Below are 23,669 nucleotides of genomic sequence, written 5' to 3' on the forward strand. Positions count from 1 at the left end.
GGAATGCGACCGTGGCGATTGTCGATCACCCCTTTCCCCTTGCGCGATAAGAAGCAAATGATGCATGGTTCAGAGGCAAGACAACCAACTTGATTTGCCTAGCACGGTTAACACCTTGTTTATGGTGAAGTTGTGCATGTCCTGATATGCCACTTAAGCAGTTATTTACAACAATGCTAGCTAAAGAATACAACTGACATCGACAGCGCACTGAAGAATCCGTTCCTGACCACCAGTTAGATGAGGACACAAATTAAGCTACCGCAATTCTTCTGATCCTAAGCATCACATGTTCCTGACTTCAGCAGCGGTTCAAAGGATCTTGCATCATCCATTCAGGTTAGATAAGGATACACGTTACAGCTACTGCGATTCTTCTGATCCTGCAGCATCACATGTTCCGACTTCTACAGCAGTTCAAAGGATCTTGCATCATCCATATGCACTTGTATGTTGTAACATTAGGATGTGTTTTGAACGAGCTTTGGATGAGTCGCTGCATATATTGAGCAGTTGGGATCAGTTGTCAGGTGAGAGAGGAGATGTTGCACGTCTGTCCTCAAAATTTCTATAACTTTCCCACATAATGTTAGTATCTCCAGCTTAGGTTTGCTAGTGCTCTGAACGGGACCCCCTTGGCCTTCATACATCACAGCATGATGCCTATTTAGTAAGAGAAGAAATTCATATGAGATGATCATATGCAGTAACAATTTGACTGGAATGAGGGCAGAAACAAAGTGCGTGTCAGGAAGGAAAAAAACATCTTACAAGAAGTCAATTATGTCTGTAATTTCTGAAGCCTCCACAGGATTCGGGACCTGAGAGTTCTTACCAAATACATCACCCAAAACATTGAACAGTAACGCCAAGGTCTGCAAATCCAAACAACACGACTAATATTAATTAGTAGAACAAGCAAGAGAATGTAGTCTATATAAATAATTAAATACAGCAATATGCTGGCACAGACTAGCAAGTACGAAAATTACAAAACAGGTTCAAACAAACACTCATATGGGAATCACATAATGTAAGAACTTAAGTAAATTTGCAAGTAGTTAGTTAAAGCTTGAGCATGTCAAAGACACTCAAAGCACAGCATATGTGTTCAAAATATATGTAAATTCTAACATAAAAGGTTGAAAGAATACCAATGATTAAACATAAATTTGCTGTCATTATTGACATTGCATTGAAGGTACAGCATGTGCTGATCCAATTCAAAGTGACTAATGTGTTGATCCAATTCAAAGTGATTAACGTCTGGCCGCACGAAGTTGACTTTAAATCAAGACCAATTCCAACTTCCAATGTAAATCTAATGCACAGATCTTTTCTTTTTAGTAACTACGAAGGGAAAACCAAGTATACCTTCATGAACAAAGGTCGGGCAAAGGCTAGACGAGGTAACAAGGGACCCAATATGCGGAAGGCGATTCTTAACATGGCAACTGAATTGACTGGCCGAAGGTGTTTTATGACAGTATGGGTAGATTCCAGCCATTCTTGTGGAAGATTGCTAAAAAATGAGTGCAACAGGGCGACAATGTTACCTGAAACCAAGGCATAGATAATACAAGTTACAAGTGTGGGCACTGGCATATTAACTCTGAGCTGATCCAGCTTGAAAGAGTGAAGAAAAATTTTCTACCTATGGCTGTTGATGTGTTGTCTTGAGAAGCCCATGTAGGATCCAGCAGTGCATAGCCAACAGCAGAGTCAAGGTCTTTAACAGGCCTCGAACTATCAGCTAGCCACCAGCAATCTTTTATGACACGAGCGGCTTCTGAGTATAGTTGCATGTGGAATTCTGGTGGGAGTTGCGCCAGCAAAAGACCACATGCTTGAATCATCAAAACAGACAATTGTTGGGAAGAGTAGCCACTCCTAGAAACAAAGTTAGTGGCACTGATCCCACTTGCAGCACTGTTTGTTTGGTTGGAACCTGAAGGTTCAGCACTTCCGCCTGAAGGAGAAGTTGGCAGCACAGAACTTTGCCCCAAACCACCTGACATTCCTTGGCCGCTATTTGACTGTATAAGCATTGCTTGTACATGTGCTATTATTTGAACCAAAGAGGATACTATTTGAGCAGCAGATACAGGAAGTGAGAGAATCTCAATAGCTGCTGTTTCCAAAACAAGCTGTGTATACGAGCCAGGATCTTGATTCTGATAAAATGCCCTCTGACCATCGTTGTTACCGATTCCACCAGGTTGTGAAGACACATGATGCTTGTTGAAAGTTGAGCGTGTTGTGTCTGCTGGGGTTGATTTGGATTTGCTACTCAAAGGAGGTATGACATTATTGACCAGGTTTAGCAAAAGGTTGGCAAAGTATTCCGGTGGTGGACAAACTGATGAATTAGAGGACACTAAATATTTAGCAAAAGATTCTGAGAAGGGAGTCTGAAAAAAAAATCGGAGTTAGCAGGTGTTAGGTATAAAGGGCTCCAACTAAGAGAGTAAATAGGTTTACCTTAGTGCTAACACCCAACAAGTTGAGGATCCTACCAATCAGTTTGATTGGAAGATGACCATAGAAATATGCAAGAATATCACGTACAAACGTAAACCTTAGCGGGTGGAAGGCAAGCAAGGAAGAATAAAATGCAAGAACTCTGTCTGCAATGTCTGTAGCATCATTCTCAATAAGCCTATAAATAATCAGCGGGATAACAGGAAGCAAGCGTGCAGCAATGTCATCGAAGAAGGGGGGATAACTGCATTGACACAACAAATAAAGTACATGTACATCAAGATTCTATATCTATAGCCAACCAAAAAAATTAGTGGCCATTACAGTTAAAACCAGAGTGAAATATCTCCTATTTAGATCATATGTATCCTCAGAAGCTTGAGTAGGCACAGAATGTAGCAAACATCAAAAGAAAAGAACAAGCATAAAAAGGACTCCCTCTGATCCAAAATATAAGTTGTTTAGGACATCAACAAGGTCTACAAGGTGAATCTTTTACCAACATTTCTACAAAAATATAGTACTTCAAATAAAAATATTACACGATACAAAATAAATTTTCATGATGAATCAAATAACATCAAACTTATCTTCTAGATCTACATGATTTTGCATCAATTGATGATCAAAACTATAGATGTTTGATCAACAAGAATTCTAAAATGGCTGTAGATGTTTGATCAACAGGAATTCTAAAATGGCAGTAGATGTTTGACCAACAGGAATTCTAAAATGATTTATCTTTTGGATCCGAGTGATGGAGAGAATAATTGCTCTATTCCTCCAACCCTAGATGGGTGGGTATATATAGATACAATACACGGGCCTCTAGATGGGCCTTTATACACATGGGCTCAATATACTCCAACACCCCCCTGCAGTCTGAACTACCGGCGCAGCGGTGTTCAAGACTGGACAACAAGAAAGCTAACACCCCCGCAGTCTGAACAACCGACGCAGCGGTGTTCAAGACTGGACAAGATGAGAGTACAAGTAGAGCACAAAAGGGCTAATACCCCCCGCAGCCACAACTAGCCACCGGCTACGTTGAGGCTGGATCGAAACTCCGAGAAGGTCGACGAGGGCAGCCCCTTCGTGAAGATGTCAGCAAACTGGGAGGTAGTCGGGACATGGAGTACCCGAACATCGCCGATGGCGACTCTGTCGCGCACGAAGTGTAGGTCGATCTCCACGTGCTTCGTCCGCTGATGCTGGACGGGGTTGGTGGAGAGATACACGGCGCTGACGTTGTCGCAGTAGACGAGCGTGCTCTTGGCGAGCGGGCTGTGGAGCTCCGCCAAGAGCTGTCGCAGCCAGGACGCCTCCGCCACGCCGTTAGCGACAGCCCGGTACTCCGCCTCGGCACTGGAGCGGGAGACAACCGGCTGCCGCTTGGACGACCAGGAGACCAGGTTGCCGCCCAGGAAGACGGCGTAGCCGGAGGTGGAGCGACAAGTGTCCGGGCAGCCAGCCCAATCAGCGTCGGTGTAGACCACCAGCTCAGCAGAGGACGAGCGGTGAAGTACCAGGCCGAGGTCCACAGTGCCACGGACGTACCGGAGGAGACGCTTCAGCGCAGCAAGGTGTGACTCCCGGGGATCATGCATGTGGAGACAGACCTGCTGAACAGCGTAGGTGAGGTCCGGCCTGGTGAAGGTGAGGTACTGCAAAGCACCAGCCAGACTCCGGTAGGCTGTAGGGTCAGCCACCGGATCGCCCAGATCAGCAGATAGCTTCGCCTGAGTGTCGACTGGAGTGGAGCAGGGCTTGCAATCAGTCATCCCAGCCCGCTCCAGAATATCGAGGGCGTACTGCCGCTGGTGCAGAAGGAGACCAGACGGGCAAGGCTCAACAGTGACGCCCAAGAAGTGGTGGAGCTGACCAAGATCCTTCATAGCGAACTCCTGCTGCAGAGAGGAGATGCACTCTGAAGCAACTACTGACTGGAAGCTGTGAGCACAATGTCATCGACATATAGCAGCAGATATGCCGTCTCATCCCCACGGCGGTAGATGAAGAGAGACGTGTCAGACTTCGCCTCGGTGAACCCCAGTGTCAGCAAGAATGTGGCGAACCGAGAATACCAAGCCCGTGGAGCCTGCTTCAGTCCATAGAGAGACTTGTTGAGCCGGCAGACCATATCCGGACGACTCGAGTCCACAAATCCCGCAGGCTGAGAGCAGTAAACAGTCTCTGACAAGGTGCCGTGAATAAATGCATTCTTCACGTCCAGCTGGTGCACAGGCCAAGTGCGCGAGAGCGCAAGGGAGAGGACCGTGCGCACCGTAGCGGGCTTCACAACCGGGATGAAAGTCTCATCATAGTCCACACCAGGCCGCTGAGTGAACCCCCGGAGAACCCAGCGAGCCTTGTAGCGCTCCAGTGTGCCGTCAGCCCGACGCTTATGCGTCCAGATCCACTTGCCAGTCACCACATTGCAACCAGACGGACGTGGCACGAGGTCCCACGTCTGGTTGGCAAGAAGAGCCGCGTACTCCTCTTCCATCGCGCAACGCCAGTGAGGATCCGCCAAGGCGTCGCGGACAGAGGAGGGTACCGGAGAGACCCGCGGCTCTCCCTCGGTGGCGGAGAGAGTCGCGGCCTGGGACGCCATCCGCCGAGTCACCATAGGATGGATATGTCGAGGATCCCGATGGATGACCGGCGGGTGGTACACCTCCGGCTCTGCGCGAGTGGGAGCCGGAGGAGGCGGCGGAGGCGACGGCTCCGGTGTCGGCGTCGCAGGAGCCTCCGGAGCAGGAGCCGGAGCCGGTGTCGGCGCGGAACGACGCCGGTACACCTGCACCGGCTCAGCGTACCGCTGCGGCGCCGGGTTCAGCGCCGGACGACGCCGGTACACCTGCACCAGCTGAGCGTACCGCTCAGGTGCAGGGGAAGGCACCGGGTCCGTGCGCGGCACAACCGGAGGTCCGGGGGCCGCGCGTGGCGCGACCGCGGGCCCCGGGGCCGTGCTCGGCGCAGCAGGGATCACCGGAAGCGGTGCCGGTGCGCCGTGAAAACCTGCAGGAAAAGGACAGACAGGTAACGGTGGCTGAACCACCGGGTCAGTCCGAAACAAAGACGCGAGCTCGGGATCAGAAGAAGGTGTGGAGGAGGTGGAGTAGGGGAAATCCGACTCGTCGAAGACGACGTGTCGGGAGATCAGAACGCGGCGAGAGGTGAGGTCAAAGCATCGGTACCCCTTGTGGTCAGGGGAGTACCCAAGAAACACACAACGAGTCGAGCGGGGCGCCAGCTTGTGAGAAGCGGTGGCGGAAGTGTTAGGGTAACACGCACACCCGAAGACCCGAAGGTGGTCGTAGCGAGGAGGGGTACCGAAAAGAGCGTGGTGTGGAGTGGGAGCAGGAGAAGCAGTGGACGGAAGGCGGTTGATCAGGTAGGTGGCGGTGTGGAGGCTCTCAGCCCAGAAGCGCGGGGGGAGAGAGAAGGCTGGATCAAAAGGGTGCGCACGACGTCGTTCGTCGTGCGAATCATCCGCTCAGCCTTGCCGTTCTGAGGAGAGGTATACGGACAAGACATACGCAGCTGAACACCCCGAGACAGGAAGAAAGACCGGGAGGTGGAGTTATCGAACTCCCGCCCGTTGTCACACTGGACGGCCTTAACGGTGAGGCCGAACTGAGTGGACACCCAGGCAAAGAAGTGGAGGAGGGTGGGGAAGGTCTCAGACTTAGCGCGCAAAGGGAAAGTCCAAGAGTAATGAGAAAAATCATCAATAATGACCAGATAATATTTATAGCCAGACATGCTGAGTACAGGAGATGTCCACAGGTCACAGTGAATGAGGTCAAAAGCATGCGCAGCATGCGAAGAAGAAAAAGAAAACGGAAGTCTAACATGACGACCTAACTGGCACGCATGACAGAGGTGCTCAGCAGGAGCCCTAGTACATGGAACATCGGTACTACGGCGGAGCTGAGCCAAAACGTCGCGGCCGGGGTGACCAAGCCAGCGATGCCAGGTGGTGGAAGAAGGCGTCACGGCAAAAGCAGAAGACGAAGAAGCCGAAGGCGAGGCAGCGGAAGCAGGAAGCCGAAGAGTGTAAAGGGGCCCCGGGCTGTCACATCGGAGAAGTGGACGCCGGGAAGCCGAATCCTTCACAGTAAGACCAGAAGAGTCAAATTCGATAGAACAGGAGTTGTCAGCAGTAAACTGGCGAATAGAAAGAAGGTTGTGAACCATTTGAGGAGCAACAAGAACATGAGGAAGACGAGGAGCAGAACCCACGGCGGTGACAGGAAGGCAAGACCCATCACCAACCATGATAGAAGAAGGACAAGAGGGGTGTGGGGGTCGGACAGAAGAGAGGATACCAGCATCGGGAGTGGTGTGGAACGAGGCGCCCGAGTCGGCGATCCACTCGGTGCTGGTCGGCGGCGTCAGTCCCATGGTGCTGAAGGACTGCGCCAGAGCGGCCTGGTTCCACCCCCCAGGCCAGGTCGGCTGCTGGCTGGGCTGAGCGGGCGGGGTCCAGGACGGCGCGAAGAGTGGAGCAGTGCCAGCGAACATGGCCGCCGGCTGGAGCTGAGAACGAGGCCCCCCTCCAGGACCCTGGAACGGCCACATCGAGATGCGCCCTGACCATGGGTTGCTAAAGGATGGCCAGGGCGTACCTCCAGCGGCAGGGACACCAGCGGGAGCCGGAGCCGGAGTCGGTGCGCCCCGGCGGCCCCCACCGGTACCGGTGCTCCCAGAAGCAAGGCCACCAGTGCCGCCACCACCACCTCGTCGCCGGCGACGTCCACGGCCCCCCCTCCTCCGGTCTGCCCAGCGGTAGCAGCGCCAAGGAGGGAGGTGGCAGGAACAGCGGAGGAGGCCGGTGGAGTGGTAACAAGCGCGGCGGGGGTGGGCGAGGACGATCCGGGTGCGAGACCCCTGGTGATCTCCTCGAGGGCGAGGTCGTCCCGAACCTGCAAGAAGGTGGGGAAGGGCCTCTGGCGAGCGATCCAGCCCTTCAGGTGGTCGTAGGTGCTGCTCAGTCCCCGTAGGACATTGAGCACCAAGACCCGATCGGACACCGGATCCCCGAGGTCGTGAAGAGCATCAGCCATGCTCTTCATCCGCCGGCAGTACTCACCGACGGAGAGGTCCCCCTGCACGAAGGTGCGGAAGATGGCGTCGAGCTGGAGGGCGCGGTACTCGGCGTTGCCGAGGAACTGCCCCTCGAGCGCCACCCAAGCCTGTCGCGCGGTGCCGCCGTGGGTCCTGACGAGGTCCTGCAGATCTAGGGAGATGGTCCCGAAGATCCAGGACAGGGCGACGCTGTCGAGGCGCAGCCACGTCACGTCCCGCGCCTCGATCGGCGGGTCGACGAGGACGTGGTCGTCGAGGGCGTAGCGGCGGAGGGTGAGGAGGACCTGGTCCCGCCAGCGGCCGTAGGAGGACGCGGAATCGAGGAGGACGGAGATCAGGGCCCTGATGTTCTGGACACCGGCAGCCTGGAGGTGGAGCTGGGCGACCATGGGGTCTGTCGGGTCGTACCGGGCTCCAGATCCAGCAGGTGGGGCACGGCGGGAGGAGGAGCTGCCGGGCTCGGGGTCGACGGGCAACTGGCCGGAGGAGATGCGGAGAAAGCGCTCCGCCTCGGCGACCCGGAGGGCGAGGGCATCGGCCGTGGCACGCTCACGCTCCCAGGCGAGGGCAGCTACACGGACCCGCTCCTGGGCCGCCGAAGCCTCGGACTTGGCGGGGAGGAGGGCCGCGGCGAGAGCGGCGTCGGCCTGATGCCCGCGGAGGGCGGCAGCGGAGATCGGCGCGTCCGCCGGCGACATCCCGAGGCCAGGCCACGCGGGATCTGGCGCGTCGTCGGTGGCGGGCAGCTTCCCGGCGGCGACGGCGACGCGGTGGGCGGCCTGCGCGGCTGCAGCTGCGGTAGCAGCAATCCCAGGCGTCTCAGGCAGCTGTAGAGGCGCGTGTGGCCCAGGCTGGGGCGCAGGCTGCAGGTCGGGCGTCCCTGGCGGCAGCGCCCGTGGTCCAGGCGGCTCCGGCGGCCCCTGGATCTGTGGATCCGCGGCCCCCACGGCCCCCTCCACCTCCGGGCCGGCGCCAGCCGCAGCGGCGGCGGCAGCAGCGGCCGGATCGGGCGGGGGGGCTCGCGCTGCCAGGGCGGCGGCGGTGGCTCTGGGCCACACGACCGGCGGCGCGCGAGCAGGGGAGGTGCCGGGCCAGGCGGCGGCGGCTGGAGCGCCTGCGGCCGGAGCAGAGGGCTGGGCCCAGGCGGCGGCGGCGGCGGCCGCACCACGGGGAAGCAGGGGCCACGCATCCACGGCGCCTGCCGCTGGAGCAGAGGAGGCGGAAGGGAGGGGAGGGAAAGAGGAGAGGGATAGGGAGGAGGAGGCCGGCCATGAGCCGGCGGCGGCGGGCACCAGAGAGGCCGGCGCTGGAAACAGAGTAGTAGAGAAAACCTAAACCTAAGCTAGAGATACCATGATGGAGAGAATAATTGCTCTATTCCTCCAACCCTAGATGGGTGGGTATATATAGATACAATACACAGGCCTCTAGATGGGCCTTTATACACATGGGCTCAATATACTCCAACACCGAGGAAGTAGATAGGTAGCCCTATGCCAAAGTAGGACATCTGATGTATCAACAATATGCATCTAAGAAGAAAACTATCACATTCAAATATGTTTGGTAAGCTGAAAGCTAGTGGCAGCCTTATAATTTGGAACAGGTGCAGCATATAATACTAATTACAAACAATACTAACCCATCAAAATTGAGTTTTAGGCTGGGTATCAATGGATAAACAATTACTGACCATAGAGGAAGTATAGTTCTAATAAAAAGACTACACACCATACTAGCCAAAAAATAGGACCAGAGCATCCTAAATATCAAATTATGTCAGGAAACCAAATTAATGTAAATAAATGTAGCTACACGATAACTAGATGGAATTGCTATTCAACACAACACTTTTTTGAGTGGCACCTATTTATTACATGTGTACCACAAATATCAAACATGATATAAGTAATTTGCATAATGGCTTAATGCCATCAAATTTACGAATGTATAGAACACTCTAGTAAGTAAGTAGATCGAAGGATTGTAATTACCGGTCCTTCCATGATAGATGGTTACCAAGCGCTTTCTGGAGCTCAACTCTTTTAGGATGTTGATTTTTGAGCCAATGCTCTGGAGAACGAGAACTGCAGAATGCCTTGACTCTTTGCTGAAGCTCTGGCTTTTCAAGAAGACTTATCTGTGATGTTAAATTGATGATCAATATTAATTATGTGCATGCATAGCAGAAGCCAGGGGCAAAGCTAACATAAAAATTAAGGTGGTCCACCCCTTAAGTAACAAACAATTTTTTCTTGTGATATATGATGAATATTAGTGAATTTACTGATAAAAGTTGGTTTTACCCTGGTGCCTGTGCAACTAGTAATATATTGAAGTTAGTCCAGTAAATCCATTTTAGTAACCATGAACATGCAACATAGAATCTAGGTAGTTACAGATTACAGCCAAGAACTGACAACTAACCAGCTCAAAGTACTAGTCAATAGTGAAATGCAAGGAATCAAGGTGCAAGCGAGAGCAATTGAGATTGCGTGGAATAATAGATTGATTAGGGTATACGATACATGTACATATATAGGCAGCCCTGAGAGCGGTTTATAGAATCACAAGTTCACAACCAAGCAAGGGATAACCTGCCTAACCTAATCAACTAGGCACGGCAGAGGGCCTGCCATGGGCCTGGACGCCAGGCCCATCACGCACACAGCACATATATTCTAACAGCAAGCATAGTGACATCACTATTTTTTTCTCGAATGCGCAGGAGAGCTGCGTATCATTGTATTGATAGAAGAAGAAAAGAGTCAATGAGTCATACATAGACTCGACACACCCCACACACACCCTGAAATCAAAAGGAACTAATCACCCGTTACATAAGAAGAAGCGACCACTCCTAGAAGTGACATCACTAATTCACTATTGACAATCTTAGTTTGTCACACTGTGGATACACCACTTGCACTAGATTCAAAATCTGTAAATAGAATCTAACTAGAACTCTAGAAGCTATAAGGTGTAACCAAGAAAACCTGTTGAACTGGCTACTCCCTCTAATCAGAAATGTAAGTCGTTCTGGGATTTGTGTGTCTGTCAAATTTCTTGGGCTTTTACCATTAATATATAAAGAATACATGGATTGACAACATAAGATTGATGCTACTAGAATCATCATTAATTATTTCATATTTTACAATTCTAGGCCATCATCTCAAATTCTCAATGTTTTAAATGGCTTACATTTCCAGTCAGAGGAGTAATAGAATATTTACATCTTTACCTATTTCACATTGAACCAAAACAATAAAAACTGAAAGAACAGTTATGGTCCGACATGATTTCAGAAACATGGCATGAAAACTTGGAAGTTACAAGAGTCTTTACCACAAGGCGTAAAGCATAAGGATCATCATCCCTGTCAATAAGTGCTAGCAGTAAAATATCCAGTGGAAGAAGCTCATGTGTCCATATAAAGAAAGAAAGATTTGTGATTGCTTTGGATAGTAAGTCCTGCATAAATAAAATATAAAAAAATTACATGCTAGCTTCTGATAAGGTAGGCCAGAAGCAAAATCCAAAAGGAGCTTTCTTAATACAACATATGATATATAAGCAGCTCTTGTCCTGAGATAAGCAAACCTGTGCTAGATGGCCTCTTTGCACCTCAAACTGGATATGATGCAGAAGAACATCGACCATCGTATAGATATTTGCTGTAACTTCCTCAGGTGAAAACTCTCTTAAAACACGAGCCTGAATGAAGACCACAGGATAAACATATAGAGAGAAACAAACAGCAGTCACATTAAAAGAATAATTAAGAAACATACAAGATTTGCACTGTTGATATCAAGATGTCCATTCATCAGCATCCAAGCACCAGCGCAAAGATATTGACGGTGCTGAGGGAAACTGTGGCTCAAATAAGTCATGACATAGTTTGGCTCAGCAGATGGTGAGAGCAGCTGATTGCATTGGTTAATAACAGTTGTTTCTGCCTGGAAAAAAAAATAGGGGGCAAGCTATCAACACAAAAGGTAAGGAACGATGCAGCCCAGCCAAAATTTCACTGATAAACGTGCAGTAGCAATTTAAGGACACTAAAAACAGTATTGTATTATATCATATTATAAAACGAAATTCTAAAAGATTTTCCGAAATCTGGTAGTTTCTAATATACCCGTAACCATATTGCTCATGTAAGGCCATGATGGTATTTACTAAATAATTTTTTTTTAAAAAAAACAGGTAATAAACTCCATCAGTTAATTTCCTTGAGCCAATTCCTACATGCCATATTAAACTTTTGCAGTCTATTACTTACATGGCATTAAAGGAACTTTAGATTTTATCAATGGCAGGTGAGAAATTTTTCCTATTTTATTAACCATAAAAGTACTGACAATATCATTCTGTAGGCTTAAACGATATGATAAATTTCTAGCAGTAACAGTAAACAAGAAACTCCGTCAAAATGATACATATTGTACATGAAAGCATAGCGGTATTGAAGAAAGCATATAAATGGTCAAACAGCCAGCCCAAAAGATAAGAAAAGGGATTTTGGCATTCTTGCCCCTATTTCAAACTCAAATGGTGATTTTGCCCTCATTTTTTCAACTGTGTGATTTTACCCTCACTTTGAAATCGAAGGCACCGTTTACCCCTGGTTTTAACTCTGTTAGTTGGATACCCACTAAAAAATAAAAATAAATTAAAGAAAATTCAGAATAGTGGGAAAAGACCTTAGTACCCTTGACCCTATCCAACAGCGCTCTCCTTTCTCATCACCAAACTACCTTCCCAGACTCTCCTCCCATTGGAACCCCAGCGCAGACTGCAGCGCTACAGCAGGCGAGAGGACGGCGGCGGTGGCACCGGGAGAGAGGGGCTTGCGCGCGAGCGCGCAGGCGAGCGGGTGCGTGCAGGTGGGAGCAGGCGGGGGCGCGCAGGCAGGAGCGAGCGGGCGTGGGCGGCCGCCCCTGCGCGGGCACACGCTGGCTCCCGGCACAGCCGCCCAGGCGCGTGCCGCACCTGCCTCTGCCTCGTCACGGGCTCTGCCCGCGTGGCTCTGCTTTGCTGAAGCATCTCTCTCCTTGCTTTGAATGTCTCCGGGTGATTTGAATGTCTCGGGTGATGCTTTGTCATAAGTAACAGAAATTCCATTGCCACCACAGCTAAATGATACCTTTTCTGCCACACTGCAAACTCTTGTTAGGGGTAAGACATTTGAATTTGCTTGAGAAAATTCTTTTTAGACCTATCAAAATGTTGTCCATTTCTTCTATTCAAAACAAGGGTAAAAACACAAAGTTCACGTAATAGTAGGGGCAAATCCACAAGGGCAAAGTCTTTTCGTAGCAATTTTAACACCGTTAACTGGTTTTCACAGAACAGGGGCAAACGCTCCCTTTGTTTTCAAAAAGCAGGGGCAAATTCGCACAGTCGAAAACTAGGGTCAAAATCACCATTTCACTTTGAAATAGAGGCAAGAACGCCAAAGCCCCATAAGAAAATGATACCTGCTGCCATGCTTGGATAGCTTGGCCCCTCTTATCCATTCTCCCCATTAAAAAGTCACGAATAAGAGGAGGGAAATAACGTAATGTCTTTTCCGACCAGGTATGCTGACTGGTTGCCATAATTTGCTCTAGCAATGGTTGGAGATAAATCATGTGTTCAACCTCAGCAATGCCACGTGTCTTGATGGTGATAGCGAGACTTATTATCGTTATGCGGTTAAGAGTTTCTGTAAACTCAGTTGGCCCCTGCATTAAATGCATGCAAAAGCTCATTTTCTATGATATGATAATCGTCAAATTCCCAAAGGCGAGGAAGTACAATTATTACCTTCAGTTCTTTTTTCACAAAAAAGAAGTCTTTCAGCGAGAGAATCAGATTCATGCACAAATTTTCAGCTAATCTAAAAAGACGATGCTCTCCACGTTTACCCTTAATCATTGATATTATCTTTGTGACATCATACATCAATGCCTTGCTTTTTCCATGATACCTGAATAACAAATTGTTACACGAAAAAGTGTGCACGATAATTAGTCAATAGGAGCAAGGAAATATTACCCTGTCCCAACTTTCTTGGGACTAAAAGGCTTTGTCGAACAAGATGTCTGAATGGAGGTCCAATCATTTTATTTGTTTGATAAATAAAGATATCAGGTAAAGAGGGACAAAATTATATAATAAATTGTAGGAATACCTATATAGAGGAAGTAGTCTGTAATTTAGTATCTCAAGTAGGAGCAAAGAGACGCCAGATTTGCTCAGAATAGATGGAGATCTTTGGGTTAATGTCTGCAAAGTTTAATAAAACAGTGGGAAGACATCAGAATTTTCGCTACTTGTGCTGCATGTAATTTTGAAGCTAAAGAAGGTCAGAACTCAGAGATCAGACACAAAGAACATTGACAGGGTGTCATAATGCCATGCCACTGCATCATTTGTATAGTTCACCGCAGGAGCTCATAGGAACTTACTGTAAAATGGGGACGGAACAATGAATGAGGCGTTATTAGCAGTAATCTCACATAGGTTTCCACCATAGCAATGCTAGGTACAGCCTATCAATGAAAAAAAAACAGGGGTGAGAATAAAAAATAGATAATATTTGCTGACCAACATACAGCTGTCAAGATGTGGATACTTCTAAAGAAATCTACTTGTTGAAGACTAGAGATGATTTCTAAGGTGGAAATGAATAACTTCACATGATGTAAGCAAACCAATGAAATTTCAATATAAATGAATTTTTAGCTAATTGTTTAAGATGATATATTCATGTGTATATTGCAATCATATTAAAATCGTGCCCTGGTTGTAAATACTGAAACAAATGCATGTTACTCAGATCCATGTGAGCACTTGCAAGGCTAACTAGAAAAAAAGTAGACAGAGATTGGAAAATAGATAAATAGAAAGAATCAACTGAGGTCTTAGCAGCAATTCATGTTTGGTATTCCTACCTGGCCAAGAAATATAGCCTCTTCAAGCTGGAAAGCAAGCTTCAGACAAAGGTTAATAGACAACCCAGAAAGCAATGACATTGACAGAGGGTAAGTTTCACGCATCATCATTATTCTTTCATTTGGCTGCATATTAGGCCCCTGAATTAAATCTGCCATTCCAGCTGATGTAAACCAGTTCATTACTGCTTCACAAGCTGGTTGCGCCATAGTGAAGGAGAGAACCCAGAACATCCCCGTTGCCCGTTCATCCAAGTTCGTAAAGTCTATCATTCTCTCGCCAGAAGCTATTATTTAAAGAAGAAAGGGTAAATTTCATATTAACCATAGACACAGAAATGGATGCAAAGTTTAATTGTATAAGGCTGTAAGCATAAATGTCACTCCAGAAAGATACAAGCGCCAGAGGAATTTGAAATTGTAGTTACTACAATTAAATGAGTAGAGCATGAGTTTTGCTCCTAGATAAAAGGAGTAAGATTTTCTCTGCAATTGATTGATTATATAATGCCTATCTACAACATCAAATTTCCTTCCATGAATTCTGGATCTACCAGGTAACCTTATATACCAAAATCATAATGATACTTCCACAGTAAGTACCTTTTATCATCTGTTTCCACCACTCATCTATTTGTTTTCCTTTCTGAAGCTGATCACTGTTCAAATGCTCTCTGATCGAAGTATTGAAAGACCAAATGCGCAGAGTCTGACTGCTACTAATGAAATCAAGAAGAATACTTTGAGGGCCAATATTATTGGCATCAAGGGTCTTGTCTTCTTTATGGAATGAAATTATCTTTCTTGTGGTTTCAACCTGACAGCACAAAAAATAGCCAGAACAGCAATGAGACAAATAGGAACAGAAATATGAAAATACCACCAAAAAATTGTAGCTCTCTCCTCAGATGTGAGGTTATTCAATCTAATTTTGTCAAACCACTGCTGTTGGTTATTAAAGTTCTAAACAATTTGAGCATGAAGCTTAGAAAACTCCTTGAATGTTTCACAAGAAAATCATCAGCTGATTAATTGAAATTGATTAAAAGAACACAATAGTAAATTACAAGGAGACAGGAGTAGTACAAAGATATATCACCTTTCTTGGGTCTGAACTAAGAGTATTCATCACAATCTCAATGCGGATAATCTGTGCAAGCAACCAAGTGACATGATTACTCCGTAGAATCTGTTGGTCACTATTTGTTACTCGAGAAGCAAGCTTATCCACAAAATCAAGGAAGTCAATGCATCCACTTTTCATTAGGAAGAAAAATATGTCGGCAAACAAAAGCCAATCTTGCCAGCACTGAGTCTCTGCAATAGCATAGCAAAGATTTGATGAGTATGGGCAGACAGAGTAGATAACAACTTTTCACAAGGAAGATAACAACATCCTTAATCCTTATATCTAGCTTTTCATGTTCTTTGAAAAAAAGGCGTCCCATACAAATATTTGTTGAAAGGGGTGTACCCATAACCCATGGAACCATGGGTGAAAGGGGTGTACATGTAGTCATGTACCCCTGGATGGAACACATGATCCCTACCAGCTCTACATCAAACGAACAAATGGTGGAGCTTCAGATGCTAACCTGAGTTAGTAAGCCTCAAGAGTTCGATTGTCCTGTCAGCAACTGCCTCACCAATCATATCAGGTGAGAAAACAGCTCCAGGAGTTGATGATTGTTGAGATGATCTGTAACAAGGAGCAACGAGAAGAACACGTCTCCACCAGTCCGGTGATGGGGTTGTGCGGAGAGCATGCCTTAAGCAACGGAGAGCTCGTTCCCAGTCTAAACCACCCTTAGGAATGGAGTTTGCAAGATCCTAAACAATAAAAGTAAGCTTTGATATCTCACTAGGAATAAAAATAGAAAACAAATTAAATCTGTATCCACTAATGGCTAACAGTTGTGGTTATTTGTCTTCTTTCATTTAAAATATTCATGTTGCGTGCATATTACTAGTAAGCATGCACATCTAACAAATGTTGAATCAACAATGGTGCAACAGGGGCCGAAGATCCCCTCATGATGAGGAATATTGCCCCCCGTAACATGAATATGCCCATGAAATAATAAGTTTGTTGTTAGCTTATTATCTTAAGTAATTAACTAGTAAATGATAGCACAGAATTTGGTGTGTTTGTTCTTATGCAAAAGTCCTTTTGTAGTTCATGCACTTAAAGTGTTCTAATTTCGACACTAATATAGGTACCTAAAATGTGCACATTAGAATAATATTAGCAGACCTATGTTCCAAAATATTTCCATAAGATGGTACTCTGAAAAACGATGCATGGTCAAAGTCGTATACGGCAGGCCAAGAGAAATAAGCAAATATAGTGCGTGTAATATTTCAAACATCATTGCCAAATACAACATGCTTGTAAATTAAATTTAACAATGATTTTCAAAATTTCCTAAATAGACCAAAAGTGTTTATTCATGACCATTCACTTTAATACTGCCTGGACTCTCCAAGGCATTTACATATTCCTCATTCTTCTTTTATAACCTTCAAAACATTGTAGGGAGCAGTGAGTAGTGATTAAGACTAGAAGTCTAGAACCATCTGCACAGGAGCTCCCATGTACACTAAATGACAAACACACAGACACAGGTATGGAAAGAATACATTAGAAATATTAAAGGACGAGGCCGCTAATTAAATAAAAGGTAACATTACCTCTCCATGTAGTGGCTCTCCCAAGACGCTAGGGTATGTAATGGGAGAATAACGCAGATTACTAACAGATTCACCAGCTATGGTTGGGTAGGATTGTGATAAGAAACGATGAGTTGCAAATGTTGGACAATGAAGGTGTTGATCCAACATTTGCATGTGCATGCAAACCATGTCCCTCCTCCTGTGGATCTCCATGATTATACTGACTAATGCTTCGTCATCAGGAATGTTTTGGAGAAATTGCAAGTTGCAGCGAATAAGCTCATAGAAAGGAATCCGGCATTTCTCTTCATTAACTAAAATCCATATAACATCCAAGCATAGATGCATCCATTCATGTAAAGGTTTTTCCAGCTTCCAAATTTGCATTACATCAGCTTCGTCCATGTTGTGCGGCCTCTCCCAGTTAACCAGCCAATTTACCATATGCTGGAAAATCACAGCATGGGTAGCTGGCTTCAAATTGGACTCCAGCCCTGCCAAAAGTATCCTACAGGACAGAATATGCAGATAGCTAATTTCTGCTCCCCTGCGAGACTGGTCACCTCTTGCTGCTGTACCAAGCTGAGCTGAGCTGGAGAATTCAGCTGCCTTAATTGGTGACACATTTGCGCCTACTGGTTGGTCAATACCAGATTGAGTAGGGGATCCTATGGTGTTCATTACTGACAAAGGTGAAGCTGGGTTTGAAGGATGAAAGTTTGGAGCATTTGGCATTGTAAGAACTGATGAAGAAGGTGTTAAAGGACCACCACTGGCCACAGGAACTCCTTGCCCCACAGGCGCCTCCATGGAGGAAACAGCATTAAGCAGAGATGGAAGGAGGCTGTCCCATCTAAGGTGGCCTCGAGCACATAAGCACCGTGTAGCAAAGAGCAAAAACTCAGACCGTGGTGCATGGCTACTGCACTGCAGCACAAAGGAGATCAGAACTGATTCTGTGACCGCTTGCAACTGTTCCTGGTCCTAAAGAAAAAAAATGTGGATTCAATTATTATTGTTTTATATACTTTCTCATGCCAAGCAAGACTGGTAATGTAATTCTTATACTTACAGGGAACTGCATGCGCAGCTGCTCATAATCTGAAATGAACTGCTCATCACGGGGAGGCAGATCTCTGTTCAGAGCAGTCACTCTCTTCTGCAGCTTGTTCCTGAATAATTTGATTTCCACAAAGCATCATAATTTGAATAATCTTACTCGGTTCGTGTGCTCGAACTACAGGCCTACAGCACACGCACTGATTTGAAACGAACACAGCGTGCAATAGCCATAGCAGCCTGAAGGCCCTGAGTAACAACCAAATTTAAAAAAAAAAAAGGGGGGGGGGGCTAATCTATTAGCACCAAAATAAACTGCAGGATACCGCGTGCATACTAATTCAATTCAGATATCCAACAGCCACAAGACGAAATCCACAAAAATAACAGCCGTCTCGAAACTCCGCCAGGAGGGAAGCAACTTACGAGCTCTCTGTCGATGGATCATCCGCTCGCTGCTTCGAGTTCATCTGCAAGCCACAAACACCCAGGGTCATTGCTAGCAGGGCACCCTCACTCGGTGGGTGATTTGGGACAAGGGATGTACTCACGCCGAGGTATAGGGTGAAGAGATCGGCGATTGCCGGCCGCGCCGGGTGGTGGTGGAGCTGCATCTGCCGTTGCTGAGGCACCACCGCCGAGGCCGAGATCGCCGGAGACATCGGCTGCCTCAGCCCGTGCCCCCCGTCCATCTCCGCCGCCGCGTGGCGCTCGTCGACGGCGAGCGATGCGGTTGTCCGACTCCGACCGGAGAGGGGGGAAAGGTTTACACTGACTAGAGGAGTCTCCGGTCTCGTGCTTTTGCTGGTTTTTTTGAGGAGACGGAATGGATGGTAGGATGTGCAGTCAGCCGATCCGGACGCTGATCCAAGCGCCACCGTTTTATACAGATCTCCAGGTAAATGAATTGAGTGCTGTGTGCAGTGTGCTGACTTCAAAGTCGTCAAGTGGTGTAGACTTTTCTATCTAAACAAAACATGTTGGAAAAAATCTAAACTAAAAGGGCTGCCATTTTCAAATTGACCTGAGATCCTAATGATTTGGAAAGAAGTAGATGAAATGAAGTAAGAACATGGACGTACCTCGGCGGCAACACTTTGACATCATTAATTAATGTTAGAAGTTAAACTAAGAAATTCAGGTTTAAAATGGTTGAAGAGGATTTAGAAGCTTCAGAGGGATCGTTAGAAGGTCACAAACCAAATAGTAGTAGGATCAAATATCAATAGCATGATGGAAAGGTGGTGCGTTGTCCGCTATGTTGGTGGTAGACGCCAAGTGAGAAGGGTTAGTGACGATGTAATATTGTAAAACAAAAATAGGGAAGACAAATTTTGAACGCGGTAATGGTAGCACAATGGGAGACACAACTGGCTTGTTGGAGGTGAGTTATGAGAAGGGTGGTTTGGTATATTCCTAGAACTAAGCGTATAGCCTGCGCATTTCCGCGGCTAGTATTGAAAATTTAAAAATTTGCATGTTGTTGTGTTCTTACTTAAAAGTTATATTGTTTTTTTACCATACATCATACTGTTTATTATCGTAAATTATATCTTATTGATGATTAAAATAATTCAACTATGATCTATCTATAATAAAAATTTGATAAAAAAATTTGATTTGTTGAGCTTTAATAATATTATGCAGATAATTATTCTTATTTTCATTTTATTATGATTGATTGTTGTTAGCTTTAGTTTTTATTAATAGTATATATTTGTAACTGATACATAGCTAAATGATATTTTATATTTAATTTTTCATAATGGTATTGGTGGATGATTTTTAATTAGGCACAGGGGTATTTTAGGCTAATTTTTATTGTAATGGCAGTAGTGAGTAATTTTTATTTTTCTATTTTTTCCCGATTAACGTGGGAATTTCTAGACCTTGAGAACGAACGTAGAGACTCTGATTGTTGGCTAAATAATAAGATAATAGAAGATAGAGCCGGTGGCTGTTGAGACAATGGGTGGCACGATATGTGAGGAGAGAACTATGAGGATAGGGATAGTCAAGGTAAGACAGAGGATAGTCGGTGTTTCTTTTTTTTTGTTCATGTTACGAAGGTGACATGTCATCAATATATTTAGGGTAGTATTGGATCATAGATATGAACGAAAATTAGACCACACGGTGATCATATCCTTGTAGGGCGTATTCTAACCTGACCTTTAGAAGAAGAGAGAAGTTTTTTTTAAAAAAGAAAGGTATTTTTTGGAAAAACTCAATATGCAACTGTGGGGGGGGGGGGGGGGGTCGTTGTACACTGTTGCATCAATTCTGAAACAAACAAGGATGATGAACCACGACGAAGTGTATGTACCTGTCACTTTACTTTTCCTTAAAGGTGTAGTACTATCGTGTATACAAAATCACAAAATTACACACACGCACATTCTCGTTTTTCACGCTTCTTTGTTTAACACTATACATTCATGTTCTCCTATGCAAACGTAACAATTCAGCATCTGCCAACCCAATTGCCGAACCGCTTCGCTGGGAACACCGTGCACAGTCGGCTCCTCGCTCAGTAGTCGTCGGACGGGAACGGCGCCGGCGCCGGCGCCGCCGCGGGGCTAGACGCGCCGACGCTCGGTGCGCCGCCGCCCCCGTGCCCGGCGCTCGCCATCATGCCGGCCCAGAGGCGGTCGGCGATCACCTTGTTGGCGGCGTCGGAGGTGTGGTACGCGTCCCAGAACACGAAGGCGCTGCGGTCGCTGCAGGGCCTCGTGTTGGGCAGGCACAGCCCCCCGACCTCCGTGTCCACGTTGCAGCACGACGTGTGCGCCGTCGTGAACCCTGCGACGACGACGACGACGACGACGATAGGTTTGTGCCGCGCGCGTGAGAGAGAGTAAATAAAAGAGACCATCGACTGCAGGGAGCGAGAGCGAGGGAGGAACACGTTAGTTACCGTGCTTCTCGGGGAGCTCGATGAGCTCCATGACGACGGAGTAGCAGTCGGCGAGGGCCATCTGCGCGCCGGGCAGCTTGGCGTTCATGCCGTCGAGCAGCTTCGTGGCGGCGGCGTTGAACTGCACGGCGTAGGCGTTGACATTGCCCAGGCACTTGCCGTCCGTGGAGTGGACGCGCTGCGACGGGATGCAGCCCAGCGGGGCCAGCCCGGTGAACACGACCTTCCGCGCGCCGAGCCCGTACAGCCGCTGCATCAGGAGCGAGCAAAATGGATTAATCAGATGAGCTCTGCAGACTGCAGGGGCAGAGTGCTGCCGATCCGATGATGATCTTGCTTGCCTTGAGCTGCCGGTCCAGGGTGGTGATGAGGAGGCGGATGAACTGGTCGTGCGTGTACGTGGTGCCGTCCGCCATGAACGGCTGCAGGAAGTTGTTGATGTAGTCGTTGCTCCCTTCACCAGCAGTACATGTTACGTCAGTGCCCCGTGCTGCTCACATGGCGGAGGGTAAGACAAGATGGAGAAGCTGTGGCACTCACCAAGCCCGATCTGGAACAGCGCCGCGTTGACCGCGGCCTCGGCGGCCTCCTTGCCGATCTTGGCGATCATGGCCTTCTTGACGGTCTCGAAGCACGTGATCTGCTCGTCGAAGGAGAAGTACTGGACCTGCGCCAGATGAGTCGATCGCATTTCCTCGCGTTTGTTACAGGGGAACCAGGGGCTAGCAGCATTGGAGAATCAGAGCCAGAGATGCAGCATGTGTCTTACGAAGTAGACGCCCGTCTCGTTCAGGATGCCGGCGCCGCCGGAGGCGAAGTTGACGCCGCCGAGCACGTCCTTGCCGGCCAGCGACAGGGAGAGGAACGGCGGCGGCGATGGCACGCCGAACTTGTCAGCTGCGCATACCGATCGCGTGCAGAAATTAGCATCACTACTATCAGTTCGCGTACAGTTTCAGTCTTTCATCAGGCGCGGTGATCATGAACGCGCTTACCCATGTAGTCTCCGATGGTTTTGCCATTGGTGAACCTCCCGGTGGCCTGGCGGCCGGGGTAGTCGATGCCGTACCAGGGGTAGTTGGACTTGGCCAGGGACATGGGGAAGTAGTTGTTGTTCCCCACGTCCGACATCGAGTCGCCGAACACGTAGGTCACCGGACCCTTGGCGGTGGTCGTCGTCGAGCGAGGAGAAGGTATGGTGAAGTTTCTCGTGTCCGCAGTAGCCGGATCGCCCGCCGCCGCCGCCGCAGCCACAACGACCGAACAATGCGCGAGAATGGCGATGGCGAAGACGACGGCAAGAGCTGCTGCCATTGTTGGTCCGAAGAATGTGCGACTCTGTTGTGGCCTTGTGGGAGCTCGTGCTCCTGTGCAGTGTGCTGCTGCTGCTGCTGATTGCTTTTGTTGTGTGATGGCGGTAGCGAGAGCCGAGAGGCGCCGTTTTATAACACGGCGTTGTTGCATCAAAGTCGTGCCCTTTTTGCAAGTTTGGGCTATTCCAGCGTAACGGTTTAAGTTTCCGGCTTGAGTGTAGTGATGACCTGTTTCAGCTATTCGTGTGATGATGTGCCCCGAACGGCGAACGGATCGAAGGGGAGGAATTGGCAGTTGGCGTATGCCGCATGAGCATGCGTGGTAGCTGAGGTTGTTGAAGAAGTTGTGGTCATGTTGCTTGAACGGCTTTGATTAGTTGATGACTCGGTAGCGGTTAAAACTGGACTGCCGAAGTAATTAGCTACTGGGCCCCAGGGCTGGACAAACTGGGCCTCATTGATACTGGGCTCATGGGCTACACAAAGTCGATCTTTCGAATTGCCAGATGCTCCCGCCAATCCTATACATTTTCTGGAAGATTTTTTTCTTCTCCACCTTCCAGTATTTGATTTTCGTGCAGTCATCTACAACTATTAGATCTAACACACTCAAACCCTATCCCTCACCCTCTCACCTTGCGCTCCGTCCGTGTCCAGCGCCGCCGCCCCGATGCGGGTTCTCGCCGCTGCTGTGCGCACCGCCTGACGCGGCCCCGCGCCGCCGCCACGCGCCCTGCTGCGGCCCTCCCCAGTGCCCGCCGCCTCCGCTGTCGCGCGGCCGCCGCATCGCTCCACGCCCAGCTCATCCCCTGCATCACGCCGCCGCGGCTGCAGCCTGCCGGCGCGCCGCCTCCTCTCCCGCGGCCGCCCGCGGCACCTTTGCCTCTTCCACGTGCCGCACGCCCGCAGCGCCGCCGCCGCCGCCGCCGGTGCCGGCCGCCGGTATCGGAGATGATAGAAAAAAATGTTGAGGTTCGATATCAAAAGAAATCTTAGAACACGGACATTGCTATCTAGGCTTACGTCCTACAGTCGATACAGCTCTGATACCACTTCTGTCACATCCGGTTTTAAGGACAAAATCGAATGCATAACTATATGTATGCCAGGATCAAATTTCATACATATAGAGACATCATAAGTGAATAATCAGTACAGTATCACGAAAAAAAGAACTAAAACAAATAA

At 48.0% G+C, this 23,669-nt stretch overlaps 2 protein-coding genes across 2 annotated transcripts; both read right to left on the minus strand.

Moving 5' to 3' along the window:
• Positions 1-58: 58 nt before the first annotated feature.
• LOC120640897 (mediator of RNA polymerase II transcription subunit 23-like) lies at positions 59-19,100 on the minus strand. Its single transcript, XM_039916826.1, has 21 exons — positions 18,803-19,100; positions 18,678-18,721; positions 18,265-18,364; positions 17,211-18,176; positions 16,115-16,349; positions 15,619-15,836; positions 15,123-15,336; positions 14,520-14,806; positions 14,034-14,117; positions 13,757-13,851; positions 13,390-13,552; positions 13,062-13,307; positions 11,370-11,537; positions 11,179-11,292; positions 10,924-11,049; positions 9,570-9,715; positions 2,482-2,725; positions 1,655-2,411; positions 1,375-1,556; positions 772-875; positions 59-663 (listed from the first exon to the last, which is right to left on the minus strand). The coding sequence occupies exons 1-21, from the start codon at positions 18,941-18,943 to the stop codon at positions 462-464; spliced, it is 4,836 nt and encodes a 1,611-aa protein (XP_039772760.1). The 5' UTR covers positions 18,944-19,100; the 3' UTR covers positions 59-461.
• A 1,468-nt stretch (positions 19,101-20,568) lies between these two features.
• LOC120640907 (GDSL esterase/lipase At5g37690-like) lies at positions 20,569-22,570 on the minus strand. The gene is made up of 6 exons (XM_039916833.1): positions 22,164-22,570; positions 21,938-22,065; positions 21,709-21,835; positions 21,510-21,622; positions 21,169-21,418; positions 20,569-21,053 (listed from the first exon to the last, which is right to left on the minus strand). The coding sequence occupies exons 1-6, from the start codon at positions 22,480-22,482 to the stop codon at positions 20,782-20,784; spliced, it is 1,209 nt and encodes a 402-aa protein (XP_039772767.1). The 5' UTR covers positions 22,483-22,570; the 3' UTR covers positions 20,569-20,781.
• Between the last annotated feature and the right edge of the window lie 1,099 nt (positions 22,571-23,669).

This window comes from Panicum virgatum, chromosome 1K, assembly GCF_016808335.1.
Source record: "Panicum virgatum strain AP13 chromosome 1K, P.virgatum_v5, whole genome shotgun sequence".
In the NCBI taxonomy this organism is placed as follows: domain Eukaryota; kingdom Viridiplantae; phylum Streptophyta; class Magnoliopsida; order Poales; family Poaceae; genus Panicum; species Panicum virgatum.

Bases quoted from the DNA above. Each gene is read 5' to 3' on its own strand.
- LOC120640907 (XM_039916833.1), bottom strand. From the start codon at position 22,482: ATGGCAGCAGCTCTTGCCGTCGTCTTCGCCATCGCCATTCTCGCGCAT. The intron at 21,836-21,937 runs GTAAGACACATG...CATCTGGCGCAG, and splicing joins ACGAGACGGGCGTCTACTTC to GTCCAGTACTTCTCCTTCGA. The intron at 21,054-21,168 runs GTAACTAACGTG...TCGTCGTCGCAG, and splicing joins CGAGCTCCCCGAGAAGCACG to GGTTCACGACGGCGCACACG.
- LOC120640897 (XM_039916826.1), bottom strand. From the start codon at position 18,943: ATGGACGGGGGGCACGGGCTGAGGCAGCCGATGTCTCCGGCGATCTCG. The intron at 11,538-13,061 runs GTATCATTTTCT...TTTTTTTTCCAG, and splicing joins CTATCCAAGCATGGCAGCAG to GCAGAAACAACTGTTATTAA. The intron at 9,716-10,923 runs GTAAAGACTCTT...TTAACATCACAG, and splicing joins CTTATGCTTTACGCCTTGTG to ATAAGTCTTCTTGAAAAGCC.